Raw genomic sequence first — 26,783 nt, forward strand, 5'->3', positions numbered from 1 at the left:
TCATCGACGTGTAATAATTATACATGTCGCCAGTTTCATCTCTTCCGTTTAAGACGTTACATCTTATTTCTCTTCATTTGCCGAGTAAGATGAGGATTGCGCGTAAAAGTTCATAATGATAAATTAGAGGTCACTTTATACTAATTAGCGCCAACGTGGTGCGCGAGATTATGCACCGACTGTTTCGGTGCGCGAAGTGTAAGCTTACATTACGTCGGTCATCTCGCTTACGGTACCGCGGATCGTGATGCGCGTAATAATCATCTCACGTTGCCATCTGGCAGCTTGCGCTGGCGCGGTCCAGGCGAACGTTATATCGAGAAAATTGCATTTATCACGACGTCAGTATATCACTGCTGCGTCATCGTCCGTCGTCTGCATCTTTATCTTTTTTTTTCGCTTAATCCTGCGTTCCAATCTTGTATTCGTAACTCGTTCTGCGACACGCTAACGTGCATCTGGTGAAACAGCTCCGACGTCGGACAATGTAATAGCCGTATCAGGTATTTCATTAAAAGAGAAAAAATTATTTCATAATTACTCGCTAAAGCATTTTGCATAACTAATTTCCGATTATTTGATATACTTTGTGTAATTAATCTCGTGAAAAAAATGAAATACGTGCAACACAATCAATGCGAAAAACATTTTATTTCCGCTTATTAAACAGGATATTCTGTGAATAAATTATTGAACCAATTTAAAGTAAATTTGTACATTAAATTTGTACGATGTAATCGGCTTCAAATTATTTAATTCTCGGATGAATTTCAGATATGTTTCTTTTGGCGTACAACTACACAAAAACATTGTATTATTAACGTATCTTTCTAACGCGTAAAAATTAATGTAAATAAAGATTTATCGTTGAAAACCGAATACAATGAGCGTAAAGGGAGAGACACGTAGCTTAACCTTTCTTCGGGGCGCAGATGCTCGAAGCCGATGCTAGGCGTAAATATAGCTGCAATAAAAGGTTAATGCATCGTCGCGCGAAAGAAGAAAGAGACGAGAGAGGGAAAGACGTGTTTTATAGTCGGGTTTAACATCACCTCGCTTTACACAGGGGAGGTGCATACCCAACGCCGGATAGTGCCATATCCGTATCGGAGTCTGAAATGAATCCAACAGGATGCGGATGTATAATACATATAACATATATATATATATATATATATATATATATATATAATATATATATATATATAAAATATTTTTTTTATTATATTACATTTTATATATAAATATATGTACGTTCGCATCCTGCTAAACTCATTTCCGACTCCGAGTACGGATATGGCACTATCCGGCGTCGAGTATGCACCTCCCCTGTGTAAAGCGAGGCATGTGACATTAAACTCGACTATAAAACACGTCTTTCTCTCTCTCGTTTCTCTTCTCTCGCACGACTATATATATATATATATATATATATATAACATATATATATATATATATATATATATATATATATATATATGGTGATTTATGATATAAAATAGAGAAAACATGGGAGAAAAGAGGAGCGCGAAGACAGGTGCGCGAAATTACAGGTGTAACGGGTCGCCGCGTTTCGCGATGCACGTGCGAGCTCGAACACGTGCGTGCGATCGGCTGTTTACGCTATAAATGCTACATACACTCGGTAGCGTGTTATTAATGTTTGACGCGGATGGAAAATAATTTTCTAGACAAACGATCGAATGATAGCTCGTCGATACTCCCCCGTCATATCGCAAAGTGCCGCTTCTAAAAATCGATATTATAACTCTTTCGCGTGTATCGATACCGCGTTCAAATAGGTATAACATATTTCCGAATACTATGATGAAGTAAGATAGATTAATATACGTTTAGATAAGATTGACTAAGCATTTTCATAATCGATAGCGCATTCAATATAGAAAAATAAATTTTAAAATTTCCTAACTTAAAATTATATTGTCATTTATAGTATATAGCGATTAAAATATTATGTTTGTGAATTTATAGAAGAATTGTAAAGTTTATTTTTTATGCATAGGATATTATTGTAATTTTCCTCGATTATTCTTACAGTCGAAATTTAAACGATCGTGTGATAAAAAATTGAGCACAGATTTTGTCAAAATTCTCCGATACCTCGATCCATATTCTAAATATGGTCGTTCGATTTTTATTTCAATACAAAGATCACGTCGAATGTTAAGATGAAAAGATTGAACTGTGTGCGCAGCGAAAATGCGGTCCCTTTGACAAGGTACATTTACAATTCTTATTCCCTACCTGTCGTCGCCTTATGCAGAACCGATCACTCGTATGTAGTTTTTTTTACGGCTTTCAACAGCGGAGAATCGACAGTATTAAACGAGAACGGTGGAGAAGACAGCTTTCCTGAAATTCTCGCGCTGTACGATCGGATAGAGAATTTGCATTGAATGCAATAACTTATCAAAGCTCGGTGTAAAAAAACGGTCACGGCACAGCGAAACCGTTCGATGCATCTTGATTAATAACGGGGAAGCCGCGAGGAGGCTACCTTCGTACGTCGTTTTCATGTTACGCATGTGCGATAAATTATAGCGCGGGAACAGAAACGATATAGGGAGAAAGAGTCTCATCGAAGAAAATCGCGCTTCTACCAAGTCGGAGTTGTCATTCAATGTGCCCCATAAATACAAAGATCCGCATTCTATGCGATCTCCTTTTTCTCATTAATTTCCCGGAAACACGGTGGTGTTACGCATCTTCTTCTTCTTCTATTACGGATTACACTTTGCAGTCTGCGTGATGTCACGGATCATTAACGATCTTCGTTGCGACTTATGAGCTTGTATTTACAAGTTACGGTGTAGAACATTTAACGCCTGAAAGCTTAATAAAGAAGTTAAAGCGAACCGTTAAAGTAACAGATACGCTTGATAAGCTACAAAGTGATGATGTCGATCTCAACCTGAATATATTTAATTATTGGCTTTGAATATATTTAATTATATAAAATATCTAATAATTACAAATCAATGTATAAGTCAAACGTTTTGGAAATAATATTTGATACGATATTTTTCTCTTCGTGATAATTTATTTTGGGAGACAAATAATTTGATCAAAGAAATTTTTCTCTTTTCCTTTAGAGAGAGAATAAAACGCCAAGTCTCTAACTTCAAAATCTTGTTTAATTTTTTAAGTAATATGATTCTTTTTCGATTTTTTTTAACTGTTACTAAAAAGAGATAAAACATTATGAAGAGAAATGACCAAATTTTTCATGTTTCTCAATATAAGAAATTATTGAATACACAAAATTATTGAAATCAATAAAATATAAAATATAAAAAAATATAATAAAATATAAAAAATATAAAATATAATAAAATATAATTTATAAATTTAATGATGCACCAGCTTCACACACACATAAAAACAGAATATGTAATATATGATTATATTGTATTTTCCGAATATTATTATATTTTCCAAAACGTATTTGTATTTTATTGTTTTATCAATCCAGCTTATTTTACATTATTCTCTCTAGTAATTAATTGATTTATTCTGCTGAGAATATATATTTCTCTGGACAAAATGAACGCATAATTTTTTCCACTTTTTCTTTAAAATTTTTCGTTAAAATTTAAATATCAGTTTTTAAAGAAAAAGTGAAAAAAAATTATGCGTTCATTTTGTCCAGGAGTATATTCGACTGTGCTCACGCCGAAACACTTATACATGAATCCTTCTATGCCGCGCCTTAATTTAGACCCGGCAACCGGCGTCTGCCAGCGATTTTAATAAAGTCGCGATTAATAGCGGCCGCTTTAACGGGCCGCTAACAAAGTACCGGTGCATGTTATCAAGCAAAGTGCTTGGCTAGCGAAAACTTGAGACCATAGTCGGCCAATCGTGGACAGACCGCGCGCGGGAGCGGTCCATCAGGCTCTCTTTCTCTCTCTCTCAGGAGACGATGAACGCTCTCATGTTGCAAACCCGTATGCGTGCTCTCCTGGTCTGGAGCCGGCAATTACCTTATGTTCGTGTGCACGTCCGCGCGTGCACGCAACGTTTATCGAGCTATCGAGGTTGTGCAAATAAAGAGAAAAATTTCTCCGACAGGAATGGAGAAAGAAAGAGAGACAGACAGGGAGAGAGAGAGAGAGAGAAAGAGACAGATGCGTGTCTAATTGTAGCCGCACGCGACGAGATATGGCGCAGCTTCTTTAACAAACGGCCGAGTTAGACGGAATAAAGAACGACGGTGGGTGAAGGGAATCGCGATTCCTAAGCTCGAATCGAATATCGCATGTTCATAATTCTGCCTTTTTCACGACTCGAGAACTAATGTTCGCTTATGTATATGCGTCTTGCATATGCACATGTATATTATAAGTAGTGTGTGCGCCGGATACGATGATTTCACGAGCGATCCGATGACGCCGGCATCTCGCTAACGTAATTGGTAATTAATGTACATATACAGGTACGTATATACATAATTGTGGGATGAAACGAGTAAATAAAGTGCGCGCACGCGCTTACGATACGCAACTGTAAATAATAACTGATGATGTAGATGCGAATAAACCGGAAAACCGCAAAACAAATTTCTGATATTCGAACGCTCGTTGAAAATATAAACGTATTATAGAATCGGAGATTCGATGATTATAAAATACAATTTCCTCTTCCTATTATATGTTTTATATTTTTCCATATTAATTTCTCGGAAATACAAGCTTCGTTTCCTCTACGTTTCATTTTGCCACATCGCCTTTTAAGTGATATTAAGTGATACTAAATTCAGCGATTATTTTATTTAAACGCGAAACGCGAAATATAACGCGAACAGAAATAGCCTTATATTTTCTAATTAATAAGAAAAATGTAGAGTATTGCAAAATTGTATACTTGTATATTTTTATAAATATTCGATAATACTGGTTTAGCACGTCTTAATTAATAATAATTTATTTTAATAACAATTTATTTAGTTATTTTTTTAGTATAATGTCGTGTCTAAAAATATTTTCAAAAATAAATCCATGCAAATCTCGGAAAAAACTTCGTTTTCATTTAAAGTTAAAAAATTGCATCTTTATCTATAGTGAAAAAAAAAGTAAAATGATGTATCGTAGGACGTCCATTTCAATTTTGTGGACGAATCTGAATCCATTCATTTTGTTTGAAATGTTATAAATGACAGCGATGACGCATGATCCCAATTGATATGATTCTTTTGTATGATAAACCTAGCAACTTGATTTTCTTTTTCTTTCTTTCTCTCTCTCTCTTTCTCTATTTTTTTAACGTTTGAAATAGCCAGTATTCGAGAGAGAGATAGGAATGATCGTAGGTCTCTTTTCCCGTCGATCGCGGTACCAATGATCAGTATAAATATACGAGACCGGTTGCTATCGTCTAACTAACAATTTGGAGCGTGGCGTAGAAACAACAAACGACTATACCTGTATCCTCGCCTTAGGAAGAGATCGAGATTACTTCTTTGGAAATTCACTCGAACGTGTTCCAATCGGGTGATATAAGAGCATCGGAGATCGGACATACCGTTTCTACCGCGAGGCAAGAGTAAGCGAATATAATATAGGAATTCATATACCTGAAGATCCCATAGACCATGGCGTACGGACGTGTGTCAAGAATATGCTAGTCTCAATATGATTAATCGAAAATGAGAGACGTAGAAAGCTTAATTTATCAAACATAACATTATATTTATAAGATAATGTTAAAAGAATAGTTAACCTAATTTTAATCTAATTACAAAATTATTATATTTATATCATCGATGATATTAAAATGTAACAGCTGTCTCATAAAATATTTTAATTTAATATTTGAATTAATTTCTTATTTTTCTCACATTTCTGAAAAGCGATGATTTTCACGTGTATGAGTCACGCAGAAGCACTACGAGATCCATAAACGATTTTCCGGCGGAAATTTGCAAAGTGCAGAATCGTTTCCTTTACTTATGGAGAACTAGTTTGCGAATATTTTCGCGTGCCTCGCAGATGAAACGAATGTCGGCGCAGCGAAAATCCATTCTGGTAGTAACGGAGCGAACAACCGGATTTAACCAGTGAATTGATCGGATTATAGTGACAAATTCGCGTCCCGAAGAAAGTCGAGTGACTCGACAGCGGCAGCAATCGTTTCCCAAGCAGATCCAACAGGATCAGCGGGACGATTCAAAGCGGAACGAGTTTTAACGTAAAAAAAGAGACTCGAGATTTAGTCTACAGATCCCACTCGACCGCCATTGTGTTAAAATTATTATTCGTAGACCGGGTATAGAGGAGAACGTTCCCCCCTTTTTCTTTTCTTAAAATGAATGTGCACGCTGCAAAGTGAACGTCGTGCACGCTTCTGCATTCTTCCTTCGGCGAATGCGTTTTGCGACGAAAGCCGACGTTTCTAAATCGGCGGTTAGCGTGCACCGCCGACCGGTCGGCGCGAAGCGCGTGAAACACGCGTGTGAACGTCGGCGATCACGCATAATGCGCAACAGCAGGATACAGGATGCTCACGATTCTTCTCCATTCTCGGACGAGCGGTCGAATCGCTTACCCCTCTATAAATCCTTAACAGAAAATTCACACAAGTGACATACAATTAAATTATCGAAATAATTAATAGAAATCTAAAGTAGAAGAAGAAAGAAAGGAATTTTATTTTCGTCAAGTTTGCTCCGATTTCGTCGACTGTCGGAAATCGCGAAACGTTCCATAAGGCAATCACGAAGGCATCGGCGGAATCATCGGCCAAAGACTCGCACGTTCGCCGCTCGCGATACGCACCGGCCTATAAATCAGTTTAATTCGCGTGCGATTCGATACAACATTTCGAACGCGAGTTCCGGTGGGATCGACCGCCTCCCTTGGGCTAGCTCCGGATAAAAGGGGGAAGCCGAGCAAAGGAAGGAGAGATGCAGAGAGAGAAAGAGAGACGGAGAGAATAATCGCGCGCAATTACAGTACGCGCGCGGCGGCGATCGCGTCGATAATCATTCGGAGATGAGATCGGCCGCGTGCGAGAGATGCATCGCGAACTCGGCCGCGGCGCATGCACGAGATGCACGGGGGAAATATTTTATTCGGACGCGAGCCGTGTAATTATTCCCGCGCGTGGAGTATCTCGATATCATCCTTCTGCTCCGGGATGCCTCTCTTTGCGTTCCGCGGTTGTAGCCAGCCGCCGTCGTGGACAAATTGAATGCTCTCCGAGAGGAGAGCGAGACGATAGTTACAGGCTATTTTACTAAGATCTAGTGATGAGAGTCAGTGACGGATTATTATTTAAAAGAATCTGACGTGGGTGTACGATCGAAACGAGATTATGCTTTTATAAGCTGTAAAAGTTCAAGGAAATCTCTTAATTCATTAATTCTTAATTTTATTAATTCTTAATTCAAATATTTATGCCATCGGATGGTTTGCAAGTATTTCCTCTTACCAAGATATACCATATACATAATCCTTCACGAATTATTTAAAAAATTATTTAAAAAAACTTAATGCATCACAAATCTGTGATTATGGCATCTTTTATTGACGAAGGAAACTTATGCTTTGAAGAATAACAATTATAAAATGAGCTTTTAAGTTGTAAAAAATTAAAGAAATCCTATAATCCGTTTTACTTTTAGCTTCGACATTTATCGATTATTTATGTAGCTACCGTGCATTTACGAATTAAATTCCACTCAATACGATATTATGATACACTTGAACACCCTGCAGCATCATACGTAGGCGGAAATCGATTCGTTTGACGTTGGCGTATCTAACTTTGACAAATCATTCGCAGTTGAAACCGCTATGTTAAACGCCACCCTCGCAGACACTATATCGAAGTGTATTTTATTACTTGATACGTCAATGATTATCTCCCCCGTAAATCAATATTATTTATCCTTTGTTAAAGCTCGAAGTCCGATGATATCGTGAGTGCAATTCTTCAAAAAATTTCAAAATTTCTTGTACACGTACTTTTCTCCCCCTTCTCTCATCGTTTGAATTAAATTCCAATCTTCATCCGACGATCAGTTCATCGCTTCCGTTCTAATGTTCAAAGTTGCACCGTCGCGAGGCAGATTTTCGAGGCGATAATCAGCGGCGCTCGTCATCTCGACTTCCGCATCTTCGCGGAACAACCGACAGACCATCAAACGAGTTCCTTTCTCGATTTAACGGGTGCTCGCGCGATCCATTCAAGTCAATCGTCTCGATGCCATCGATCTTCGCTGTGCGCGACCGCGGGCGAAGCGCGTATAACGGTCGGCGGCCAAGAATGAAGCTCGCGATTGCGGGCCAGCAAAATGCCAGCAAAATGCCCTTTCCCTCCCGGCGGGAGTGCAATTAAATGATCGATTTATGGTTCCCGCCGATCGTTACACACCGGATATCTGCCCGGTTCGCCTCGCTAATGACGTAGCCAGGGTACCGTGCTTACGCGAGAAGGTATTCCCTGCTACATGTACTCTCGTCGTTTGAATACGTACTCACACGTGATACACGTGCAGAAGAGGAGAACGAGCACCAGCTGTGTATTTATTAACGATCACAAACGCGCGAATGCACATGAACATCTATTGTGCATCGCAATCGATTGTTTTGCTCTTCGGTTGGAAGATGCGATTACATCTGAATCGAAAAATTCAATTCAAAATTCTCGTGCGAAGTCCTCTTACATATTGTGAATTGTGGAAGCCGGTTATACCTGGCGGACATAGATTTTCGAGTGAAAAACTAAACTTTGAATTGTGCTGTTATGTTGTTTCGTTCAAAACTCGGCTTAACTGCTGCATAAATCGGATTGAAAAAGAACCGATGAAAGATCATAGTTCAGCCAAGAGCAGACACGCGCGAGGATAAATTGCGAGTTCAAAATCTATCTACGTGAGCAACTTAACTAATTACTTTTGCTAATATACCATATCGCGGTCATGGATTAGATATTCCGAAATTCATTAGTTATAAAACGAAAATTGATTATTATTCTAATTATTATTATGTATAGATTTTATCAAGAATTATACATATTATAATTATCAAGTTTCCCGATTAGCTATCGTTTATGCAGAAAATGGAAATTAATTAACTCGCTGGAATAAACATGATTTGCATACGCGATTTCGCTTACAATCGCTCTCGCAACTATGGCTTGCGTTTCGCGTCCATTGTACACGAGCGTGCAACGGGTAAATGAGGCCGATATTCTGGTTCACTAGCACGTATGTGAGTGTCTGTCTATCGATAAGCATATGGGTATCTACCGATTCATGGCGCGCATCTTGCCTCGTGGAAACCGGATTCGTCCGATACTCAAGCTCGGCTAATGAGAAACCTTCTTTTACAAGGTGTCTTCTATGCGAACCGCATCGAGAATCTGCCGACTCCTACCAAGAACATAATTCACGAAAAGGGGATCGACGCTTATTAACCCGGCTCGGAATATCCTGCAAATTATACGCATTTTCAACGAAATAGTATATATTTTTAAAGAGAGAGAGAAGAGTGGTAAGTCTTTTTTTAAATCAGATTTAAAAATTTTTTTTAAAATCACTCTTTAAACAATATTTTATATGAGATTAAATATTGCCGATAGAATAACAGCATTTGACATTTTACAATATTATTATTAAATTAATTTATATTATATTTAATTTATTTATATTATATTTATATTAATCATATGTATGCGTGTATATGCGACTTGCTTTATGATTTATGCCATATTTTTAAATGCAAATATGCTACGCGCATAAATATTCTCTATCGTAACTTTTACATCACATGTTCATCTAACATGGCTTAAATAATCTTCACTGATTATATCTGGGCGTGATTCGCAGCATCTTCATTGTTGCACACAAGCAGATGTTTATCTCGCGTTCATCCTCTTCGCACGCCTAAGTCTTGCATCGTTAATCCCTTAGGTGCGACAGATGGCAAGAGAAAAATTCTTTATACTATTGTATAAAATTAGAGGTTCATTCTGGTATACACTTTTATAATTTTAAAATTTTAATATAAAAAATACTCTCGCATCATTAATATTTAAAATTATATGTGATTTTTTATTAAGTCACGTATCATACAGAATTAAAATTAATTTTTTTACTTAATAGTGATACGTATATATATGAAAAGAAATGTAGTAGCGATACTTGAGTGCGTATCCCGCCGAGTACAAGATCGATGTAGTGCGATAAAGTCGTCGTCACGTCATGCCACGTGACACGCAGTTTCCTCAGGCATATGTAGGTGCACACGTGAAGGGAAGCGGAAAATGGTCTCACTGCGAACACGGCCCACCTTTCCATTTTCTTTAAAGAGACCATTGAGCGCCGGCAAACCAGTTTTAATGCACCATTTCATACGATACGCGTCTCCCAATATGCACTTCGCCGTCTTGCACGATCATGGAAACGTTCGTTAACTTGCGGAATTAAATCGGTAAAGATGGAAAGATGCACGCGGACAAACGGAATATTTAATTGATTCAATCCAACGGAATATTTAATTAATTCAATCCAACGGAATATTTAATTAAATCAATTCAATAATTTTATAATCGTATTAAATGAATAAATATTTTGATGTCGAAAATAGCTTTTGCGTATCTCTCTTTAATTTAAAATAAAATATTAACGACATATTTATTATAAAAACGATTGCTCAGAAATAAGGTTGAGTTGATTAAAATTCGAGTACTACAGCGGAAAGTGGTCGTAAAGAATCGCTCCAAATGAACGACTTTAAACCGATCTCCTGCATCTGCATGTGCCAATAGCACCAGGCCAAATCGTATTGTCTCTCGCAATTCTCACGAAATAACGCGTCTGACCTAGATTCGCAGATTGCGTTGAAATCGTGATGAAATTCAACGCGCATAATGATAAGCCTCGGTGCAATAAATCGCCATTGTTGCAGGGTGCCGCGCTACAAGATGTAACAGACTGCCGGACAATGTTATAATTCGGAGCATGTTTCGCAAGAAGGTATGATTATACAAAGCAAGTGGAAAAGTTGTAACGAATTGCTTTAGTTATTCCAATTTGCCGCTGCAAACAATTAAATATTGCAGCTTTTTCAAATTTGACTGACGTAAATTTGACTGATGTAAATGATAACAAATTTTGTTAAAAGAGACATAAAAATTCAATATAGAAAGAGAAAGAGAACGAGAGATTGAAGGATTATGGGCGGATAAGTCAGAAGGAGAAAGACACGCCTTAATAAGATTTTAAAAAGAAGAAGAGTATAAAGAATGAAGCGATAAATTTTCGTGAAATTTTGCAACGCGCGTATTAGTCGTCCTTGAAGGGTCTCGAAGCTATGAAGGGTCGCGGATTCGCTTTACGGCAACTCCTTTACGATGGGCAACGATTAAGCGCAATTACGCTTCCTTCGGTAGTATCTCCTTGGCCGGGTAGCGTTTTCGTCCTCGGCGAGGATACGGCATGGTAACTGCGAGTTTATGGCCTCGTTCGTTCGTGCGAATCCGCCGGCGTGGCAGGATCCGACATAAAGCAAGGATCGCACGCGGCAGTGACGGCGCGCAATGCATCTCATTTTTTTTTTCTTTTATTCCCAACTTCCTCGGGAAATGATGGGAACCGGACGAACGGAAGAATGCGTTCGGCGAATGTCGTATAAAAGGAAAAAGGGAAAAAGAATATAAAGTTCCTCTCAGTATTTTGTGCAAATAAAACCTCGCCGAGAAAGCTATTGCAGTATAACCGATATAGTTGGATGAATCAACGAGTCGGTCGTTTTGTCAGAAGAAACGAAGGAGAGAGATTTTTTCTTTCTCTTCCCGGATCAATTTGTGAATTGATGACGTTTGAACGAAAACTGTCAGAGCTCTCCCCCAGCTATCGCAGCGTATTTTTGACTACTTAATTAATGATCGACATCATTAGAGCAAAGAATGCAACCGACAATTTTACATAAAGATGCAACCATGTAAATACGCTCTTTACATATCTTCGATTACGATTCAGAGACATAAGAAATGAGTGGAACGTAAAATAACACTTTACATTGCAAGTGCGGTCTAAGAGAATAATATGAATCGGCAAATCAAAATTCCACGGGAAAAGACCTATCGCATTTGTGAGAAAGCATGAAAAGATCATATTAAATTTTTAAATGCTCAATCCTAAGTTAAATTATTATTGCCAATATTTTTTAAATTTTGCAAATATCGGATTAAATTCTTTGATTTTTTTTCTTTTTCGTTAGGATTTTGCAATTTCGTATCAATAGTGTTTTGTAAAAAATAGTAAATTTTGTAAGAATCTTAGAATTTTCTTAGATCTCTACATTATATCGGTACGATATCTGTCCTTTCGCGCGAAAACGAGCGTCACGCTCGGCGGATTCTGGCCGCAAAAGTGAGAATCACAAATTTTCCCGCGAGACGACCTCAAAAACCACGGATGAGCGTCACTCCGGATCGGCGAGCTCTCGCGGTCGTAAAATTCCTCGCATCGTGTGCCGTGCGAGCGGTTACCGATTCGCCGCGGTTTGCAGATCGCGCGGACGGTACTCGCGACCGCAACTTCGACGGATCTTTCACGAAGAAAAGAGCCGGGATCAACGACATCCTTCAGCAGCGCGTGCAGCTGCGCGATGCATATTTCATCGGTATCGAATACGATCCATCTTCTGTACACAATTAAATTTTGCATTAAAATTAATTCCCGTAAAATTAATCGAATGGAACTCTATCATAATTTTTAAAAATTCGTTTAATAATTTTTTTTAGTCTCCCGGTTCTACGAAGCTATCTTTATTTGCAGAGAAAGGATTATTACAATGGACGTCTGTGCGTCGTAGGAAAGACGAGCTTTTTGAAAAATCTGAGAGTCCTTCGCTCTGTGAGTCACTCTGTGTACCACCTACATTGCGCGACGTCGAAAATAATACCGGTCTCCGCGACTCTTTCGCGAGGCGTTCATCCTTGATTTGAAGACCAAAGATGAAAGCCACGCATTACACGGCGATGATCTCTCGACAAGATAAGAGATGCATCCCATTCTTTAGAGCGTCATACATCCCCTCATGATGTATGCGTTTCGCCGGTGGGTGTCCAAGAGTGCTCTCTACGGTAATACGCCCTGCCAACGGAAGACAGTCAGAACTCGGGGCTATCGTGGAAGATTGCAGTCTTTATTAGCCTCAGAATAACCGATATTTTGTGAATTTCCTTTTTTCCGAAGTAGAAAGAACTCCCGCGGTAATTCTACGGCTTCCAAGCAACAGCGTAGAATCCTCAAAAATACTTAAATAACCCCACTAGTCTTTATTCTCTCTTCAAGACGCGTTCTTTCGTTTTGACTCTGAACTATCTTTAATTATACTTTGACATAAAGACGCGCACGTAAATAATCTATAGCGGATGTTCTAATTACTCATCTCGTCCAATTAATTGCAATTGTTTATCGTAAATTTACGTCACAAAAGCTCAAGCGAAGTCTGAAATATTAATAATGGAGAACTCATTTCGCCAGAAATGACGTGAATCAGATGATTTAATTACGCAATGAGCAGATGGGAAGTACGCCAACATTTAACGTATTATCCAAAATGTGAAATGGAAGCAGCCTCGCTAAATTGTTGCGAGTAAACGTATTTCATTTCGCGGTTACTCTAATGGAATGTTTTAGTTTAATAAGACCCATATACATGTGCATTTCCATGTACCCATGCACGTTTGCGATAATTACATTTTTAATCAATTTTGTAATGAAATAGTTTTAACGTCAACTCGTATACACAGATCAATACTCGTTCCTTCTTAACTACAGTTACTCGAAATGTATTGTTCAATAACAATATGGCTGCTATCGGCATTCGATATGTACGAAATACAATCATATTAGATCAATAAGATATCAATGTGTGTTAGATATGTACCATTCATATTTCAAAATACAAAGGAAATGAATTCTAATTTCTAGCTTTAATTTTTTAAATAAATTTTGGGAAAGTAAAATTCGACGTTTTATAATCAACAAATTCAAAGATGAATAATATAGAAATGAACGCACATATATGAAGAACGTCGAAAGAATTAAAATAAGATTTTTATTTAAAAAAATCTAATATACATCTTCAAAAAAAATTACAGTCATTCAATAGATGTCTTTAAAGTGTCTTCCACTTGCGCTTTTGTGATAACTGGACAGGCAGTATATACGGCATGAATGCCGTGAACGACACTTTCCTACGGCAATACAAACGTTGGAGTCTCGGCAACGACACGATGGGCACTCGATATCGATAAAATGATCATTCCGCGGCTCGTCGAAGCGGAAGGCACCGATTGGCGAACAACCGTGAGAGAAAGAGCTCACGATTCGCCGTTGAACTTTTTCGAGAGGGTAATACTTGAGGAACGGTACATCGCCGAAGGGTAACGCTCGCTTCCACTGCCGCCACCGACGCGAAAAAGAGAAACGCGGGAGAGAATAAGGATCGGGCAGCGCAGGCAGCCGCAGAAACTGAATCTGCCTACCGTTCTCTTATTGGATCCTGTCCGGACGACCGCGAACCGCATCGGTACCGCAAGCGTCAGAAAAAAATAAGGGGAAAGAAAAATACTCGCGTCCGCGAGCGCGCCATTAAGTCCTCGACGAAGGACTTCATTATGCAAACACGCAATTTCTATCCATTAACTTTGTTCTCGTCAATTATTCCTCGCCTTTAAGGGAAAAGAACCTGTCTGCGAGAAAATACACGCGATAATGCATGCACAAAGAATTCTATTGTTGATAGACATTTTTTTCTTTCGCGTCTTGCTGCAGATACTTTTCTCTCTTATCGGTATAAAAAGGATTCTTTTTTAATTAAACACCGAACAGAATCTTCTCGATAAGGATAAAACATCGCTAGCTTCCCTCCGCATTGTATTCGGTCGCGGAATCGGAGTCGAGACCTCGCGAGAAATTACCTCGTGCAGCCGGAAGGCGTATTTTAGATTATGGTAATGCAGTTCTCTCAATTTCGAATCCGGCAACTGTTAAGTCGCAAGGAAACGAAATTCTAATTTACGGTCGTTAGATGGTAATAAATGGGTTCAAAGCGATATGGCAAGCAAGCTTGTGCGGAAATAAAGAACCGTTAAGGGAAAGTGCAAACAACGTCAGTCTAAACCGTGAGAAATATTCGAGTGAAATTTATCTTACTCCATAAATAAACGTACATTTACAGTTTTGGTAAATGACCATGTAGTAAAATATCTAACTGTTACTTCTGCATAATCTTGTCTATTTAACAGAGTTCACTAAAGAATAATGTACACATAATTGCATATTGGATAACTATACCGGATACATTATATCTTTATTTTTCTTCTTTTTCTAATCAAATATTTTTTATAGATTAGATTAATATCGAGACTATTCTCTTCGCTTTGCCTCTACTTACATACGCAAATGGCGTGTAAAGGAACAGATCAGATATCTTACGGTGTTTATGCATAAACGCCCAATGTTGAATGTCCCGTTAGGTCGTCGTATACGCGTCTCCACCTGCGAGTGAAAAAACCGCGTGATTACACGTGCGTACGCGCGCGTGCATCATGCGCATAATGAAGAAGCGGCTCCGAGATGCGACGAGACGCAAACGCCCGTTACATCATTTATCTCGCGGAAATCATAGACTCGCATCGAAATAGACGCACGTTTCCGTGTCTCGCTATAAAACGCATGTACAATACACGTGCATCTAGCGAAACGCATGTCCGGTGTCACATCTCACATTTGCGTGGGTGTAGGTCACATGCGTAACACGTGTATGTTTGACTTTTTGCGTGTGTACGTCTATGTGTGTGTGTGTGTGTGTGTGTGTGTCTATATAAAAGGTGCGAAAATGAATGTCGTCGTATCAGTAGTTTCAAGAGCGTTGACGAGAATGCGACGAAGAAATTGAATTACCGGAGGATATATCCTGACACTTGGGAGATCATTTATTTAAAATATGCTATATATACGTAATAAAGAGAGTTTGAACGCCATCATCTATCGGGTGACGGAATAAAACTTACACTATGACGTACGGTTATTGCGGTAAGAAATTCTGCTCAGGCTTTCTCGTCGTAAATGCACTGATTGAATAGCAGTTTACGTCAAAAGTGTCAAACGCTATAATTAAATAGCGTGTTCCAGATGTATATAAGAGACAGTCTCCGGAGACCAGAGGAAAAAATGGGAGAATAACGATGAAGTTTCTAAATTGCAAATAATTTAGAGGACTTTATTTTTTTCTTAAAAGTACACATGACACTTCCGAGATGTATCGAGAAAGGGTCAGGCGTTAATTCTAGGACACCCTATGCAATGATCCTCAAGAATTAACAAGCGGTTTTTGCTCCTTTGAGACATCCGGTATGCGAGCGTGAATACATTACATTTCGCTCGTCTTTCTTCGCGAACGACGCGTCGCGTGATAATGAATCTGGTGGGGAAAAGCTGCTGCCTTTATGACGTTCTAGTCGATTAAGCGCGATGTAATCGCAGCTGGCCGCCAGCAGACGCGGTTCTTTTGCATCGGATCGGAGACGCGTAATCCAATTTGACGAGATTGCGTTTTCACGCAATCTCGTCTGCCCCAAGTCGTCCCTTTTTACTGCGTGTTGCGTCGTCGCGCATGATATTCTCGAGCTTTACTTCCATTGAGTATCCTTTGCGTGTCTTTTTACGCATGTATTGTATAAATAATACTTATCGGAGTAAAATATTGAAATTTGTTCGAACAATCTTCCTATTTTCAGTCTTCTTATTGGAAGAAATTTTGTATGAAAAAAATTGAATCAAAGAAATTTTTACGTACGTATTTTCGGAACTGTAGAGATATCGCGATATCCTGCTGAATTTAATCTTCATTCGCGTACGTATCACATATGTATAATAAACATGTAGACGTGAATGAGATACGGTAGTAATTTATAGGATGCTATATAAGTCGCGACGGTATGCGAAAACGATACTGGGTGTGGTAAACCTCCGTGAGCCTTTGATAAGACTCTTCATGGATAATCCGGATGTGTACTCACTACGCCACCGGAACAACACTCACCTGAAACAGAATGAAAAGGATGCTTTAATGGTATCATCCACGAGATAAATTCAATTAAAAATTATATATATGTCTATATATTTTATTGGCGGCTGTAGATGATGATGTAGTGAAAGAGAAATGTACAGTTTTGAATTTAAATTATTTATGCTTGAGATTTCTACGATGTATAAGAAAGTCTTATTAATACTTTCCCTCGCTATTATTCTTAAATATTTATCCCTGTGTACTAAAGCATTAAATTTTATGTATAAAAATAATCACCCAACAAAATCTTATCTTATATCTTATATGAATTAATCACAAGGATGTTCATAAAATGAAATAAATGTCGTATAATATGTAATCATATAAAATATAATATATATAATAAATATACATATATAAAATATAATAAAAGAATATAAATAATATTGTAAAGATATTATAAACATGTATATTTTTTTAATAACACTATAAAGCAAGCAAATTTAAAATCGAGCTCTATATTTTGATTATCAGAATAATTCAAATAATTTTTTCTGTTTTTTCGCGAATCACAATTATTACCATGATTTTAGTACAAAAAATACAATAAAATAAAATTAATGTTTATTGATGCGCACGAGAACATTAAACATAGAAAAATATTGTAAATGCATTTTTAGCCTTTATTGTTTACTTTCGAATTGAATCAAAAACCGATGAAAATGATACATTTCTAAAAGCGCAGTTTATAAAGAATACATCAGAGATAACGATTCACAATATACTATTCGAATCATAACGGACATAATGTATCAAGTAAAAGAGTACAAAGATTATTATGTGAAATAGCCATTTTCCAGGTCGGTATTCAACTTGGAACAAAAACTAGAGATTTATCATTTGTTAACGTCGTTTAGAAACGCTGTTGTGTTAACTCGGTCATATGATATGAACGCGTTGTCCCCCAAATCATCTAGCAAAACGTGCCAAACGCAAATCGGACGTCGATAGATACGATAAATCACGTCTCCAGCACCGGAAGTGCATCGGCGGCATTGTCGGTCTGACACACTTCGACCTTTAGATATGTGCAATTGCAATAGTACCTATGTAGTTCACTCCAAATCGATATCTACTTGTGGCAAAAAAATAATATCAGAAAATGATTTGTAAAAATAGAGAGAAAAAGAATATAATTGGGGACGAACGGTGAAGCTATGATGTGAAAATGTCAAATATCAAATTCTGTCTCTCGAAATACATGACCTACAGAACTTACAGAAATAAATCTCGAATGTTAAAGAAAAGTACTTGCGAGCAAATATGTACAGCGGACAAAAATCAAAGTTTCTGAAATTAAAGTCAACGAATTATTTTTTTGTGTAAATATCTTTGAAGATTTTTTACTGGAGTTACGGGTACAAGCGCAAAGAGATCTTACTCGATGATGCCGAAGATATTATTTTCGTTACGCAGCGCAATTTCACCTTATCATTATTTACGGTCTACGTGACCGCGTTTATTTAAAAATATCATACCAAACACGTTTTGCTACTCCTAGAAGAAGAGACATTCCGTCGCGCTACCGATACCGCGACGCGCCCGATGTAAACACGATCGAAACAAGAAAAAGGATTGAGGAAAGGGAAGAAGATGTACCGCGAGTTCGCCGAGAATGATAGCCCGTCAAGGCTGCCGCTGCTTGACAGCCTGACCTCGTGCCACGAGACCGCGATGTTATATTTACCACCTGGAAGTGCTTAGAAGGGAGCTTTCTCATCCGCGTTCCTTAATGGTCTATTATTGGACGGTCTATTAAAGGGAATATGCTTGAGCGAGGACCGTCACGCCTGTCGCGCGAAAATTGCAGGATAACATTACGTCCGCGTCGCGGTGATAAAATGCAACGTGTAACAAATTTATCCCGAGACATTATAATCTTGGCTTGAATTTCAATATGTTAAGTACAAGATATACGATACAATTAACATGTCAAGTGTGTTTCAAGTACGAGGAAAGTTAACTAAAATTGCATTGTAACAAGAAAAATTTTATGGGCTACAATATATGTATCAAAATAAAAAAAGATTATCTAAAAATACTTTTTTATATAAATAGTTGCAATATTATATATAATAATTTATTTTAATATTTAAAACATTCACACATATTTTTCTTTAAAAAAATATAAAATATCTTAGCAAAAAAATGTGGAGTACGTATGATTTTTTAAATGCAACAAGTTAAACGCTGATATTGTAATATTTTCTATTCATTTCTGTTTTAATTTTTTTACAAGTAGTAACATAGAGTGGAGTAAATATAGAAGATATCTTTCGAAAAGACCGCCAAAGGAAATCGATACTGAACGACGGCGGCGCTCATGAGTCTCAGACCGATAGCGTGATCACTCGTATATGCTGCGTAATATCACAACTTTATCTTCATTAAAAAAGAAAGGAAATATAATTATATACATCGTATTCATGAGAATACGCGCGCATTCTAAATAAACACATGTACAGTGCCTGTATCAAATCATCAAGTGCAAGTAAGATCCAAGTGGCAGCATTAACTGGGTCCAACGACTGCAACCACATCTGTTCACCAACAGGAAGATGCGCATGCGTAAAAAAGTGAGTACCATTGACATCAATATAGACACGATACATTTTAAGCGTACGCAGACGTTTAAACGAAATATTGCTATAATTTTTATTTTGAAAATATTTATTGACACAATCAGCTGATCAACGAAACTCAGACGATTAAGCAGAATTTTTTTATAATTTTTACTTGCAAATTTTTATTGACACAATCAGCTGATCAACGAAACTCGGACGATTAAGTAGAATTTTTCTATAATTTTTACTTGCAAATATTTATTGACACAATCAGTTGATCAACGAAACTCGGACGATTAAGCAGAATTTTTCTATAATTTTTACTTGCAAATATTTATTGACACAATCAGCTGATCAACGAAACTCGGACGATTAAGCAGAATTTTTCTATAATTTTTACTTGCAAATATTTATTGACACAATCAGCTGATCAACGAAACTCGGATCAGCTGATTCTGAGCTATGAAATTATTAAGTATCGAGCAAAATAAAAAATAATAAATATAAAAATATAAAATATAATTTAAAAATATTATTTTTTCGATAGCAAAAATATTGATTAAATGGTGCGAATACACTTGCGTACAGATATAAATTAACAACGTGATTCTTCGGATTGCGCGATTGTAACTAATAAGAAAGAATTAGATCGCGGAAGGGATTATCGCTCCATCGTAATTTGCCGCGCGAATAAAAGCGCGATTCAATCTATTGTACATGATTCCTGTCTGACTATATTATCTGACTATATTATCTGACTATATCCACTTTCAATCGCTACTTAGAAAAATAATCGCGAGATTCCTAATGAATTTTCCTCGCGCGTTGCAACAATCGATACAATCGCCAGCGATCGAACTATGATCGGTATTTTTTCAATTAAAACAAAATCAATCAAAATAACAATGACAAAAGAAAAAGTAAAAAATTCGCAAATTGGAATCATGTAAATAATTGCGTGTCGAGAATGCCGACTGTAATTTGACTTCGCAATTACGACACCTGTCATTCAAGGTATTTCTAGAACTTTGCAACTATCCCCGATGAAGCAATCAAAATCGCACAGCGACCAATTCACGTAGCCTGATGTGCAAAAGTTGACGCGGGACCATTAATTACGTTGTTACTTATTCCTACGCTTTCTGACACCGCAAACACGCGTAAAAGACAGAAACATTAACGTTAACCGCGATCGTGGATTCAACGAGCGATCGTATTGAGCCTCGTTAACCTTGACATTTTGAGCAACTCATGCCTCGCGTTTATTTTAGAAAGGTAGACACACTGTGACGAATTTTTACTTTGCGGGTTTTTTGATAAGCGATACTATTGAGTATGATGCGGTTCTGTCATCATCTATTTATGCAAGAACATGCAAACTCTCTATAAGTCCTATCGTTGCTGTTTTCAATTGCATGTTCTCAGACTAATCTTAATGTGATATCTATTCTCTTAACAAAATTATTTAATTAGGTGCCATTCTCTCTTTCTCGCAATTTTTTTATTTTTCACATATTCTCATTGAGATTGTAATTAGACTGTAATTAAAGTTTTGCTAAAATTAAATAGATTCGAGATAAATTAACGAATAAAATTTTGCTTACTTTTTGTAAAATTTAATTTGCTAAAAGAATTTTTTAAAAGAACATTTTCAATAATTTAAGAAATGTTGATGTAGGATGATGATGCGAGGAAAGAATTTCAAAAATTTCATTTTATATTTCAGTCATCAAATTCAGTTTTTAATTATTTTCAGTTTTCAATTTTAGCGTTAATTTAACGTTTCTTGTAAATCTATCAAATGCATATTAAATGCTAAATATCTTCCAAAGTAGAAAGAGATGCATATCACGTTTAATGATCTTAGACTGAATCTTACAATAAACGCTTAATTATGATTGATAGATATACGCTTCCGGATATTAATCTGTTTTGCCTGCGTATTCTTTACGATTTCTAATTTTTAAAGAATAAAATCGCTTGTAACGCAAAATGAAGACTTTTTTAAAGAAATCTTGGAAAATTTAAAATCATACAGCTTTTTTCGATTGAAGAGACGGTTAGCGAGATGCAATCACAAATGATCATGAAACCGCAAGTTGGACGAAGAATGCTGTTCACCACAAGATATGCTAATTTTTGGGTGAAAATACTTCAAAAAAAGAAGAAGAAACCGTTGGCATCAGAGGTTAGTGTCCCTTATTTTCCCATTAATTAATCTGGCCACTCCCCTAATTATCCCGCAACGGTTGTGCTTTATATCGGTTCGAGAGAAACCTTCTCTCAGGGGATCACACGCGCACTTTCCCCAGACATTTTCTTACGTAACAATATACGTCCGTGTTACAATTCGCGTGTTTCCATTCCCGCGGCACATCACGATCGTACGACCTCAATCCTCGTGAATCTTCCCAGTCGAATGGATTCCAACCAAGAATCCACCGTTTCAAGCATTGTATTACATCGAGAGATTACAAATACCGTTCTTTCATTATTTCCAAGTATTTTAACTTATCTCAGATCAGATTTGTGCGGTATAAGCTTTATCTGAAAAGAATTAGCATCTAATATATATATATATATATATATATATATATATATATATATATATATATATATGATGATTATATATTAGATTTTATAAAAAAAAAAAATATATATATATATATATATATTTATAAAATAAATTTTGTTAATGCATTGTGAGTAAATAATATTCATTGACAACTAAAATAAAAGTCAAATGGACAGATATTTGCAATATAAATTTGTTGATTATATTTATTCCAGAATTGTTTTAATTTGCATTCAAAGAAACTTAGCTTTTATACATAAAATATAAAAAAATTTTACAATCTAATAAATCTTAAAATTTTTCATTAGATATCTCTTATATAAATCTTTTACTTATCGATTATTTTTTTAAACACTGGATAATTCTTACTCTGCGGTGGTGTAAAATTACTCCTGCCCGTGCAATTTAATCCCGTGCTACGGTAACGCGAAACGGCAAATATACGAGTAATATGATCGCGCGTGTTGAGAAACGATATTAGCAATCGGATGGCAGTTCGCGAGTAATATAGACAAACGCTGAGACTTTTAAAACCACAGCGGTTCGTACTTGCAGCGCGATGCAGGGATCAATTCCTTCTTATGCAACCACGGAAGGGACGCCAGCCGTTTGATGGCGCGGTGTCAACACGCGTATAAGAAAAGGATGTCGTAACGGAATGTAACGGTCATTATTTTGTGCTCGCGATGATCTCTCTGAGCATATTTCCTCAACCGGTCAGCCATACAAAGCGGCCTCCGTTTGTGATTACGGTATACCATGTGCAGGTCCTAACGAGCTACCTATTGCAAACCGGCGAGCCCCCCTGGACCTCGTACTTTGTCCGATACGCCGACGTGGTGAACGATCAACGGGGAATGTCACACTTTAACTGGCCGGCGGGTGACAGTAATTACCACGTGCTTAGGACCGGCTGTTTCCCGTACATCAAGTATCACTGCAGCAAACGGCCGGTGCAAGACCTTAGCGGCGAGGACAGATTCTTCAAGGCGATCAAGATATTGAACCTTGGTAAGTAGCCGGACACTTGCCTCGGAAAAGAATCCGTATTCGGAAACGCGACCTTGCTTATTTACGCCGATCGGATGCGATAAACCGACAAGCTCATAAATCCTGCAATTATTAAAGTATACGGTGTCGTATAGAATCTTCGATATTAATTTTAATAAGATTTTTCGACTTTGCTTTAATTAAAATATTAATGAATATTTTGTAATTTATCGGTGACTAAGAGTGAAAGTAAAGATATTCGTGAGAAATAAGCTCCTGACATTTAATTAAGTTCTACTTTTTTCTGTCTTCCTCAGATTTCTAAATTGAGATTTAATTGTCAAAATTTTTAATATCGTGAGAAATTAAAATATCTCCATTTTTATATAATTATCTAAAGAATTATCTCAATTTCGAATTCGTTAAAAGATATTTTCCTTATTAGGATTAAGATGAGGCGTTTTGCGACACTCGGTATATTTCTTTTGATATAATTGAAATCAATTCGTATCTAAAATAACGATCGGAACAAGGCGTCACGGCAGAAATCACGCGATATCATCACAGGCGGTCTTACTTGACTTAATTTCCGAGAAGAGACATGTGCAACGGCGACGACGACGACGTCGTCGTCGTTGTCTTTTCACGGTCAACGTCTCGTTTCATTGACTGCTCCTGCTCGATCTGGAATTAGCCATGGCGAACGAGTTCAGCAATGCGATCTCAACGACGACGCGATAAAACCCCTGACTTCTTGCATTTGTTCAATCCAGGTATCCCCACCCTGATGTACGGACTGGCGGCGACGCAGCTTATCCGACACCACGAGATTGTGAAGACGCCTCAAGGAGACGTGACAATCCACTTCTTGCTACCAGAGGACAAAGGCGCGTCCTACTAAGATCGCAACTAGCACCATATTTAATACCTATTCGAGTTTCTCATGTGAAATGTCATGATGGACTTTAATGAAATACGAAGTCGAATGATTGCTACATATTTTTTAATCTTCATAATGTTATTCATTAGTCTGGTGAGTCTTCAAATACAAAATAAGGAGAGAATCAAGCGGCGTTCAAGACTCAGCCAGTTCTGTTTATTTATGACAGATGCGAGCGTTAGCTTTTTTTAATTGAAAAAATGGAGCAGTTGAGGATCTGGGAGTTTTCTACGAACTATCCGTTCAAGAGCTTGATCAAAATTAAAATTAGATAATAAGATCTTAATAAATAATGATAAAATGCAGAATTGTTTTTCCAATAAAAAAATGCACTTTGAAATTTTCTCAAATACACTTGAGAAGCATCAGTTTAAAAACAGCGAAATAAATTTCTTAAAGAAACGCAATTGAATCTTGGCTACGTGGAATTGCGAACCGTAGAAGTCGAGAAAACTTATGTTCCACTTTTAAAACTTTTTATTCATGTTTAAGTAAACTCAATGAATAGCACGTATCAGTTTTTGTAGAACTTATTAATCAAATAAGATCAGAAAAGCATTCGTTAGGGGGACCAGTCGTGAATCTGCTGATAATCGACGATTCTACATCAGACTTCAAGGGGTCTAAATAGGAGCACCTTTACAAGCTTTGACGTTGCGCCGATAAGACATGAAGTCTTATTTAATGAGAACGGCCGCGAGCGATCCGTACCTAGAACAAGGTGCGAACATGCATAGTTAACATTAAAGCGGCTTTCTAATTAGCTACTACTCGCGTGTTTCCCGACTTGATGATGCATTAACTTTGTCGACTCGTTTATCCGCCCCGAACTTGTTTGCATGGAGAACGTAAGATACGATGATGAAAGCTCCCGTTGCCGACCGTTGGCATTTAAGTCGGCGATTTATACGTGCGTCGAATGCGATGCATAATAATTCGTTATAATTATTATAACTATGGAATGAATTACGATCGGCGAGCGAACATCCCCCCTCGCTCGAATCAATCGATATCGAATGCCGGATATCGCGGTAAGACAAGTCACTTCTAAAGGACACGCTCCGTCAGTTACGGATGCGATTGCACGTAACCCTCGGCGACGTGCAGCTGTTCGAAATAAACGTGATCTGAACTTGGTAAAATATCTTTAAAATATACTCATGAGATTTGACTCGCAATTTGATTCGCTTTATAGCTTTAAGATGCGTTTATAAATTCATAATTATGTATTTCGCTGATTAATTTATAATTCTTTCCGATCTCTCTTATGAATAATACTTTGTGAAAAGTTTTATGGAGAAATTTGATTAAAAAGTACAAATTTGGAATTTTTCATCATGTTTATAAATTTAGAATTTTTATCTTTATTTTAAAAATATAATTTTAGATTTCATTAATTTTGCCAAGATTAGATTAAAGATACTTTCAAATGATGAGAAATATAGCTTATAAAACCTGAGAATATATGAATAATAGATGTAATTGTGTAATAATTTAGCTAGTAATATCTTGATTATGCCATTAGAATATATTAATAATAAATCATAATATCACTTTTACGACGATGAATCTAGAAATCAATGCGTTGAAAATAAATACAGAAAATCTGCAGTGACCTATAATTTTTTCGCAAATGAATTACATAAAAAATGTTATCAGTTTGTAGGTGTAATGATATTTAAATTTCACGCAACAGGCGACAAATAAAAATTCATTAGCGAACCGTGAAGTGTTATGCAATGACATTTCGAGTCTTTTCTCGACATTTATGATTGCGCGTGCGAAAGTTTTCGTTTCAAATCGTTGCCATCGCACGACATGCATACACGCACGCACGCACTTCTCCAAATGACCATTTATCATTTGATGATTATATACCGATAAAAAAGAAAATAAATAAAAGCCGGAAAAAATATTAATTAGCTGCTAACTTTCACATTTTAGCGGACTTTCACCAGTCTTATGCATTCATTACGGATGACATCTTCGATCTTTCCATTGCCTTTTTCGGGAGAGATACAATACTTTCGTTCTCCGTTTTCATTAACGAGGTAATCTGAGCTGATATAATCAAGAATTAAAACGATCGAATGTATTGTATTTTTCTTTGAAATATAAAGCTGACTTTATCATAAAGGCAATTAAGAAACACAAAATATAGTACTATTTCGAGATATAAAGTATTTAAGCGGTCACATATACAACATTCTTAATTGTGATAATATTTTCAAGAATTTAATTTCCATGGATATCCTGCTAGAATTAATAAAATCAAAGAAATCCAATTAAAATTCATTGATATTAACAAAAATTTTGAATTTTTTGCAATTAGCATTTATTTGTAATTTTTTTGCTAGAAAAACAGGAAATATTAGAAAATAATGAAGAGCAAGTTTTTTTATGATAACTATTTTTACTTCACAGATCGAGTGCAATGAACTAATATACTCATACTTGACTCAGTCGAGTCGATCCGTAGAACTTGAATATCCAGTGCGCATAAGAAATATTTGATATCTAACAGATAACGAGATTTCTAGAGCAATCCAAAGCCTTCTAATATCGAATCGGTTAGACGCATTCTCAGGTTCTTCAGATTCCTC

At 36.9% G+C, this 26,783-nt stretch overlaps 2 protein-coding genes across 5 annotated transcripts in view; one reads left to right on the plus strand and one right to left on the minus strand.

Annotated features, from left to right (window-relative positions):
- LOC105253835 (cadherin-99C) overlaps positions 1-26,783 on the minus strand; it is a 107,331-nt gene that overhangs the window by 61,490 nt on the left and 19,058 nt on the right. The window lies entirely within an intron of this gene.
- On the plus strand, positions 406-25,411 carry LOC105253834 (uncharacterized protein C15orf61 homolog). 4 transcript variants are annotated; one of them, XM_025412707.1, is made up of 5 exons: positions 406-503; positions 19,351-19,687; positions 21,714-21,863; positions 23,018-23,261; positions 24,014-25,411. In XM_025412707.1, exons 2-5 carry the CDS (start codon positions 19,670-19,672, stop codon positions 24,139-24,141), a joined length of 540 nt encoding a protein of 179 aa, XP_025268492.1. In that variant the 5' UTR covers positions 406-503; positions 19,351-19,669; the 3' UTR covers positions 24,142-25,411. The 4 variants fall into 4 exon arrangements, with proteins under 4 accessions (XP_025268492.1, XP_025268493.1, XP_025268494.1 ...); XM_025412708.1 differs by having other exon boundaries at positions 19,577-19,687; XM_020028277.2 differs by having other exon boundaries at positions 408-503; positions 21,730-21,863.

This window comes from Camponotus floridanus, unplaced genomic scaffold, assembly GCF_003227725.1.
Source record: "Camponotus floridanus strain SB8 unplaced genomic scaffold, Cflo_v7.5 scaffold55, whole genome shotgun sequence".
Classification (NCBI taxonomy): domain Eukaryota; kingdom Metazoa; phylum Arthropoda; class Insecta; order Hymenoptera; family Formicidae; genus Camponotus; species Camponotus floridanus.

Excerpts from the sequence above, each read along its gene's own strand:
- LOC105253834 (XM_025412707.1), top strand. Across the intron at positions 21,864-23,017 it reads AGAAACCGTTGGCATCAGAG|GTCCTAACGAGCTACCTATT; the intron begins GTTAGTGTCCCT and ends TACCATGTGCAG. Across the intron at positions 23,262-24,013 it reads GATCAAGATATTGAACCTTG|GTATCCCCACCCTGATGTAC; the intron begins GTAAGTAGCCGG and ends TGTTCAATCCAG.